The sequence below is a fragment of the Quercus lobata genome, chromosome 2 (genome assembly GCF_001633185.2).
Source record: "Quercus lobata isolate SW786 chromosome 2, ValleyOak3.0 Primary Assembly, whole genome shotgun sequence".
NCBI classification, from domain to species: Eukaryota; Viridiplantae; Streptophyta; class Magnoliopsida; order Fagales; family Fagaceae; genus Quercus; species Quercus lobata.
The window spans coordinates 29,735,327-29,744,834 of record NC_044905.1 but is presented as its reverse complement, the minus strand read 5'-3'; the positions used below and the strand labels follow the sequence as shown (position 1 = coordinate 29,744,834).

The following is a 9,508-nucleotide window of genomic DNA, read 5'->3' as shown; positions in this document are numbered from 1 at the left end:
AGAAAAAAATAGCGGTAACCCAATTTGCATTTTTGAAACAGTAGAGTTTTGTAATGTTTTGTAAAAACAAAAAATATGGGGTTTGAAAACGCAAACGTGCTGATTTTTGTGGAGCCAAAGAGTTTATAAAATCACATTTTGTCTAAAATGTGCATTAAGGCTTTGCAAACAGCCTATCTAGAAGGGCTCTAAATATTTTTTTGGGATAATTACACTTTATCCATATGTGGTTTGCCTCTAATTCTATGTGCCTACTTGTGGTTTCAATTTTGACACTTTACCCACCTGTGATTCTCACCGTGAGTGTGCCGTAACCCACCTCTCCACTTTCCGTTACTCTAACACAGAATAAGTAAAAAACAAACCCCAAAACCGATCAAAACACTCTCACTCAAATTTTGAACATGAAGAACATTCCCAAAAATCTGAAGAACATAATATGTCTTGTGCTTTATCTTTTTTTATTTGTCTCTTCAGTTGGCTCACTAGAGCAAGCCCAGGCATTGTTATTTTCTTTATATTTGTATACGGTTACTCTTTTACATTAATATAGTTCTGTCTATTATCTCAAAAAAAAAAAGTGAAACCCAGAATTTTTGAACATAAACCCAAACCAAAAACTAAACCCAGAAATCTTGAAGATTAACCAAAAATTAAACCCATAAATTTTGAACATAACCCATAAAATTTTAATAGATTATCGTTTACTTTTGAGTTTTCTCAACTGGGACTTTGCTCAAGCACTTCGTGATCTGGACTTTGCTTTTGGAACTTATATCTCATATGGGTTTTGCATTTAGAAGTTACTGGTAATATGGGTTATGCCCAAAATCTGGTTGGTCATCTGAGTTTTTTTTTTAAATAAATAAAAAACTTAGATGTGAACCCTTTTTAAACTTGGAGGCGCTTTCGATTAAGGAGGTCTTTCACCGAAGTGGTGGAGCTGTATGGTCTAGGTAGTGCTTGAGTAGCACAATGAAGGAGCTTACGTTTCAGATCTGAAACCCAATCCCTTCCCTATAGCCAACTAGTTTTAGACCTCTTGAAGGAAGGCTGTGGTTTGTGCAACAAAATTATGGGTTAATGAACAAAAGTGCAAACCTTTTGAATTTTGTTACCATGGATATAATGTTAAACCAAACGAAAAGCTTAGGAAATTTCGTTGTCTTCCCACACCACATCTAAAATTAATCTCTCCATTTTAAAGGTATGGGCTCCACTCACCCTAAAATGCATCACCAAATCCACTAATCCAGCAAATAAAATAATACAATAATGAAATCAATTGGATACAGAAATTAACCTAGAAAAAAAAAAGGGTACATAAAGAGTAAGACAATTGGAGAAATATAATTTGCACGGAGCTATGATTATTCCGGCGTTGAGATCTTGCCGAAGACAAGTGCAGTGCATTGATGCGATGGTGAGATTGGTGTTCAGATCTGAGTTTTTAAAAATTTTTAACACTAAAATAAAATTAAAATCTGATGTGTCGATTTTAAAGAGTTGTGACATGCTAATCTTATAGCTTAATGATTTTTTGAAGATGTTTCATTAAGTCAGTGATAGGTTGATCTTTTTTTTTTTTTTTTTTTTTTTTTTTTTTTTTTTTTTTTTTTTTTTTATGTTCATCATGTTCAAGATTTGTGTGAAGGGAAAGAGAGACAAATAGCACTTTTTGATCTTCTTTCTCTTGCATTTTTGTGCTATTTTTTGTTTTGGGAGGAGAGAGACATAAAACTTGTACAAAAATACCTATTTACCCTTAATTTTAACAGAGGTGGGTTATAGCACACTCACGGTGAGAATCACAGGTGGGTAAAGTGTCAAAATTGAAATCACAGGTAGCACATAGAATTAGAGGCAAACCACAGGTGGGCAAAGTGTAATTATCCCTATTTTTTTATTGGAGGTGAGTTGTAACCTTAGGTTACAACCTTACTCAATAAAATAAATATTACTGTATATTTTGAAAATCTAACCGTTGAATTTCATATTCTTTACGCTCTTAATACGCATATCAAATTTCGTGTCAATTGGATATTATTTACTATATGATCTATAAACTTATATTTTATGCATAATTTTAAACTACAAAAATTTACAATTTAAACAATTTATTGATGGCATAGCTATTGATCTTTAATTTTTTTAAATTTTGCAAGTATGGAGGATATAAGAATAAGATATAATCCAATGGTGGATTTGTCAAAATTCACCTCCAATATAAAATATATATATATATATATATATATTGAATAAGGTTGTAGCTTAAAGCTACAACCAATTTTGTAACTAAATTTTGTCCTAAAAAAATACAAAAAGTTAATTTAAGAAAATTGTATGTGTAATAGTGAATTTTGGCTAAACAAAGTTGACTAAACCAATTTTTTTTTTCTAGAAACACTACATAATGGTACAACATTTTCGTAATACTATAATTTTGTTATATTTTATTTTGATTTGTAAAGAATTAATACTTTAGTAGTTTTAAAAATATTATGACGACAACAAATTGTCTTAATATTTTTATAAGAGAAATACTATGTCCACAACATTTTCATAACAAATCATAAATAGTATGTTGTTACGGGTTGTTATTGGTGATTAAAAAAGTAATTTCATTAGTAAATTTAAATTAGAATTAATAACAATTTACCTCCTATACTTTGTTATGAAAGTGTTGTGAAAAATGTTATGGATGTCGCACTTTTTTTTATAATACCTTTTATTTTTAGCTGTGATTGGTTCCAGTATAATATTTTATTATTTTATTTTGACCTATTAGGAATTAACACCTCAACAATTGTGGAAATATTGTAACAATTTATTGTGTTAATATTTTATTTTTTTTAGAGTAGCTCATATGTATATAAAAGAATAAAAAATAAAAAGCGTGTTCAATAGGCCAATTTACCAACCAAATTTGAAAATGAAAAAAAAAAAAAAAAAAAAAAAAAAAAAGGTGAAAGCGGAAAGAGTTGAATAAACCAAATTCACTGTTTCTTTGGCATTGACACTTTTTCCAAAAACACAACATAACGGTACAACATCTTCATAATACCATGATTTTGTTATATTTTATTTTAATTCGTAAAGAATTGATACTTTAGTAGTTGTAAAAATATTATGACGACAACAAATTGTCTTAATATTTTCACAAGAGAAATGTTATGTTTACAATATTTTCACAACAAATCATAAGTAGTATGTTGTTACGGGTTGCTATTGGTGAGCAAAAAAATAATTTCATTGGTAAATTTAAATTAGAACTAATAACGATTTACCTCCTATGCTTTGTTATATAAGTGTTGTGAAAAATGTTATGGATGTCGCATTTTTTTTTTTTTTACAATACCTTTATTTTTAAATGTAATTAGTTCCAATATGATATTTTATTATTTTATTTTGGCCTATAAGGAATTAACACCTTAACAATTGTGAAAATATTGTAACAATTTATTGTGTTAATATTTTATTTTTTTAGAGTAGCTTATATGTATATAAAAGAATAAAAAATAAAAAGTGTGTTCAATAGGCCAATTTACCAACCAAATTTAAAAATAAAAAAATAAAAAATAAAAATAAAAAGTGAAGAAGAAGAAGAAGCAAGTGAAAGCAGAAAGAGTTAAATAAACCAAATTGACAGTTACTTCGACATTGACAGTTTCTTTTTAGAGTAGCTCATATGTATATAAAAGAATAAAAAATAAAAAGCATGTTCAATAGGCCAATTTACCAACCAAATTAATTTGAAAATTAAACAAAAAGAAAAAAAATGAAGTAAGTGAAAGCGAAAAGAGTTGAATAATCTAAATTTACTTCTTCAGACCTTGACACTTTTTATATATAGATGTGAGTCAGCCACGTGGTTGACTACTGGCTAATGGTTTTTTTGTCTTTGTCTGCCAGTGGTGGTTCTTGTTTCTCTTAGGTCATGATAACCACCAACTGGCATTGACTGGTTCTTTTATTTCGTTTATTGATGATTAAATGTTTCTTGGTATATACATTGGCAAATTTTATGTCAAAATTCACATAAAACAGGTATTGAGTGGAGTAGCTTTAGTTTACAATTAAATTTGTTGTTAAACTTTGTCCTTAAAAAAAAATAGCTAAACTAAAAAATGCTGAGTGTTTTTTTTTTTTTTGGGGATGGTTTAACTAAAAATCTGAGAAGACCGGAGTAAATACTCTTAGTAGAGAATGAGAGAAAATTCTAGAGACAAAGGTGCTGCAACTTGTTGAAAATGGGAAACGTGTTAAGTGGAGTTGGGACCTACAAAGTTGAAAAATGAAAAATGTTAATTTAGAGAGAGAGAGAAAAAAAAAAAGTCTAAAATTGTACCACGTGACAAGAAAATGCTTCTGTTTTATAATATATATATATATATATATATATATAGATATGAATATTGCACCAATGACACTATATATAACCCAATAAATAATATAATATGGTAATTATTTAAAATATATGTGTAGATGTGTATTTTACGGTTACCTTTAACTACACATGTGACAGGTTACATTCAATCTATACATTATCTTAATTCAATTGTAGTTAAGGCTTCCGTCTACTACTTTTGTTCATATAACGGATAATATTTTTAAATTAACCTGATTTGGAAGCAAACCAAACCCTACAAATTATAAGGGGCATGTCACATTCATCCACATAAACATCATCCTAATTACATATAGAACAACAATCAATAATAGAGTCCAGTTCTATATATATATATATATATATATTTCTTCTCGAGTCTCCTCGCGTGTAACTGTGGACCAATAAGGCAATAACACTTGCACATATCCTCCCAAATTGGCTTATAAATTGAACCCAATTTATCACATACTTTTTCTTTTCTACTACACCACAAGAAGCATGGAGGGCCTACGAGACTGCACAACCAGTTCTTCCACCGCCTCTACCCCTACCTTCCACACAGTTAGACAAGCACGTCGCATTGCCTTGAACCGAGTATTTGCAGCAATTTATTCATGTGCAATCTTAGCTTTGCTCTATCACCATGCACTCAAACTCACCCACTCAAACAGTTTGGCCGCCTTCTTTATCTCCCTCTCCTTGTTCATCTCTGATATTTTCCTTGCCTTCATGTGGGTTACCCAGCAGAGTTTTCGAATGACTCCAGTTTACCGAAGTGAATTCCCTGAACAACTCAAACAGGTTGTGAATGAATCTGATTTTCCAGCACTGGACGTGTTCATATGCACTGCAGATCCGTACAAGGAGCCACCAATTAGCGTGGTGAACACTGCCTTATCTGTTATGGCCTATGACTATCCAGCAGAGAAGGTCTCGGTGTATATTTCAGATGATGGGGGCTCTCAGATCACTCTCTTTGCTTTTATGGAAGCTGCTAAATTTGCAAGCCACTGGTTACCATTTTGTAGGAAGAATAATATAGTAGACAGGAGCCCAGATGCTTATTTTGCATCAAATCAACCTCGGTGCTCTGAGACTCAGAAGATCAAGGTATGGACAACATGATAGAATAAGGATTAAATGATTAAATCTATAATTTTCTAATTGTTTAAATATTTATGACAAGTAATAATTTATCATAATATAGTAGGTAAAGTTTGAACACTGCTTTAATTCTCATTGGAAAAGTTAAAAACTGTGTTGAATCTCACTTATAAGTGAGAAGTTTTTTTTTTTTTTTTTTGGCTGAGTAATGTGGCCCTCACATTTGAGCTTAATTGTTTGTTTGGAAATAGCTTATTTAGCTGAAACTGAAAATTTTTTGCTGAAAGTACTGTAAATAAAGTTAAAATATAGCTAAAATAATACAGTGAACCCATGAATAGTACTAAAAAGTGCAATGAGACCTATGAATAAAAACAAAAATAAGCTGAATAATAAAAAAAACTGACTTTCTAAGCCAATGCCAAACACACGCTAACTCTCACTTATTAGTGAATAAGTGAGAGTTAAGCTCACATGTAAGAGACACAATATTGACAATTTTTATTGTACACCTATTAAGCTAGTCCACATTGTTGTAAAAAAAAAAAAAAAATTATAATTCGTGCATCTCTAGATTTATTGTTGAAGAAAGGAAAAATTCTTATTGCTATTTTCATGATATATATGAGACTATACAATCTATACCAATGACCCCTAATGACTATTTGCCTAACCACTTGTTCTTGACCATGTTATATAGGAAATGTATGAAAGCATGAAGGTCAAGGTAGATAATGTTCTTGAAAGGGGAAAAGTTGCTGATGATTATATTACTGGAGAAGAGGAACTCACGGCTTTCACCAAATGGACAAATGGGTTTACTCGCCAAGATCATCCGGCTGTCATTCAGGTTATTTGTTACTTAATGACTTACATTAGACCTGGGGGATCAATTTTGAGTTGAAAAAATTTAAATTTTCATTGCAAAGTAATTCTTTCTAAGCAGCCAAAAAGTAGTCACAATTATTTTTTAGGGATAGATCTAAGTTTATTCCCAGAGTTAAAAAAGCAATTCCCATCTATTGTTTGGTATTTACAATAAATCTCAGCTGGCATTTAATATGAAAAGTTGGAGTATGAGCAGGTCTTGTTAGACAATAGCAAAGACAAAGACATCTCAGGCCATTTGATGCCAAGCCTCATCTATGTCTCTAGAGAAAAGAGTAGGACTTCACCCCACCATTTTAAGGCAGGAGCCCTTAATGCCCTGGTGAGCTTTCCTAGATTATGTATTAGCCAAATTGTACCATGCTACAATTCTTGCAATTTTTCACTTACACTTTTTGTTCATGAATTTGTTTTTCTTTGTATTGAAGCTACGAGTATCAGCTGTAATGACCAATGCACCCATGATTTTGACATTGGATTGTGACATGTACTCTAATGATCCACAAACACCTATTCGTGTGTTGTGTTATTTAACAGATCCTAAAATTCGGTCTACACTAGGATACATTCAATTCCCTCAAAAATTTCATGGACTCAATGAAAATGATATTTATGCTTGTGAGCATAAATACATGTATATAGTTAATCCATTGGGGATGGATGGATTATCCGGTCCTGATTATGAAGGAAGTGGATGTTTTTTTTGTCGACGTGCCTTCTTTGGAGGTCCATCAAGTATGATTTCACCAGAAATTCCCGAATTAAACCCGCATCATGTTGTGGCCAAGCACATCCAGTCCCAACCAATTTTGGAACTGGCACACAAGGTAGCAGGGTGCAATTTCGAGAATAGCACAAGATGGGGCTATAAGGTAAGCTTATTAATTTTAAGAGAAAAATAATAATAAAAGAGGTAAGCTTATTAATTATATTGTCTTTTTTCTTTTCTTTCTTTTAATCAAAGCTTTTTACCTTTTTTTTTTTTTTTTTTTTTTTTGATGGAACAAAGCTTTTTACTTAATCAAATGGGTTTTCCAATTAACATATATATAATGAGTAACCGAATTAATCAATTTGAAATGCATAGATTGGGTTCAAATATGGTTCATTGGTCGAGGACTTCTTTACGGGCTATCGGCTAAAAGGTGAGGGATGGAAGGCCATATTTTGCAACCCTAAGAGGCCAGCCTTTTTGGGAGACGTACCAATTAGCCTTGTGGAAGTTTTGGTTCAATGCAAACGATGGACCGTTGGCCTAATTGAGGTGGTTTTCTCGAAGTATAACCCTATAACATTCGGCACCAAGACCATAGGCCTTCTTATGGGCCTTGCCTATGCACATTATTCTTTTTGGCCTAGTTGGTCAATTCCAATCACCATATATGCCTTCATCCCCCAGCTTGCTCTCCTTAATGGAGTCAGTATTTTCCCAAAGGTATTTTTCTTTTATATAATCCCAAAAGGTATACATAAGCATGTTACAAATTGTTATGATAAATTATTGTTTAATGGTTAGGCTTCACATAAACTTTTGCAACTTTAGGAGTGTAAAACCGCAATTTTCTTTTAAGTATAGCTTTTTAAAATTCACTTTCTCTGAGTTTTTTTTTTTTTTTTTTTTTTTTTCAAACAATATATTTTTATAAAACTGAAAAATAAGTTGCATCAAACAGGCAAAAAACTTAGACCTTTCGCTTTTTATTCACCTTTATTCATATGCATCAATTCCCAAAATATTTGACATATTGACAATTATAATGTGGATTTTAGCTAAGTGATAAATTTTTTTCGTTGCATCATACATGTAAAATAATAGATTTAGAAACTCACATTAATGAATTGATTTTATGATTAATATATTTGGAACATGAGATGCAGGTATCAGAGCCATGGTTTTTCTTGTACGTGTTTCTTTTCCTTGGAGCTTATGGGCAACATCTTCTTGAGTTTATCTTTGAGGGAGGAACGATTCAAAGGTGGTGGAATGATCAAAGAATGTGGATGATAAGAGGACTCTCATGCTTCTTGTTTGGATCCCTTGAGTACTTTCTCAAGTGTTTAGGCATTTCCACAACAAGTTTCAACGTGACTAACAAAGTAGTCGATGATGAACAAAGCAAAAATTATGAACAAGGGGTTTTTGATTTTGGTGTACCATCACCTATGCTTGTCTCACTAACAATGTCAGCGATAATCAACCTAGCCGCATTAGTTCGAGGGCTCACAGAGGCTTTCATGGGCAGAAAAATGGAGGAGATGTTTGTGCAAATGTTCATAGCAGGATTTGTTGTTGTGAACTCTGCACCAATTTATGAAGCCATGGTCTTGAGAAGCGATAAAGGAAGGATGCCAATAAAAACTACTGTAGTTTCAATATTTCTGGCCTTGGCTCTTTATGTGCTATTTCCTTTTACTGTTAGGAATTGAAATTGGGAGCTTTGCTTCTTATAAATCTGCCCAAATTTGTGAGTAATACTATATACCAAAAAAAAAAAAAAAAAATCTAAACACATTTTTCATACCAGTCCAGTTGGTATGTTTTTAATAGTTCTTATTTGCGTACACCACTAACCCCACTAACTACCTCATCAACATGTGTCAAATGTTTTGTATCCATTGACTTTCTCCAAATTTATTATTGCCATGGAAGGAGGGAAAACCTTGCCATTTATATGTTGCAATTGGAAAATTACAAAGGAGAAATTTATGGCCTTTTATTGTCTTAGTTACCAAGCTCATTTATGTAATCTAACATTTTTTAATTTATATGAAGTTTTGACCAATGAAAATGGTAAAGCCATCAACAAATTTATAATTTTTTTTTTTACAAATTGCTAATGTGATGAATAGTTATTAGTAAGTAAAAAAAATTATGTTATTAGTGAACTCAAACGAAAATTAATAAAAATTTGTTGCATCAATGGCAAGGTAGTGAGTTTTGTATCGTACCGTACCGACTGTTACAGTCGATATTTTTTATACCGGTACCTGAAACGGTACAGAAACATCCTCATTTTATACCGATAATACCAGGAGTGTTTCGGCTGTACCGGAAGAAATACCGGATTTTGGCCGTAAATGGATATCGGCCCGAAACAAAAACATAGATTTCTTTGTAATTTTTCA

General features: G+C 31.8%; 1 protein-coding gene across 1 annotated transcript; it reads left to right on the top strand.

The window, feature by feature from the left end:
- The first annotated feature begins 4,792 nt into the window (after positions 1-4,792).
- LOC115975250 (cellulose synthase-like protein G3) lies at positions 4,793-8,906 on the top strand. The gene is made up of 6 exons (XM_031095961.1): positions 4,793-5,500; positions 6,195-6,344; positions 6,579-6,704; positions 6,811-7,254; positions 7,470-7,817; positions 8,261-8,906. Exons 1-6 carry the CDS (start codon positions 4,889-4,891, stop codon positions 8,807-8,809), a joined length of 2,229 nt encoding a protein of 742 aa, XP_030951821.1. The 5' UTR covers positions 4,793-4,888; the 3' UTR covers positions 8,810-8,906.
- The last annotated feature ends 602 nt before the right edge of the window (positions 8,907-9,508 follow it).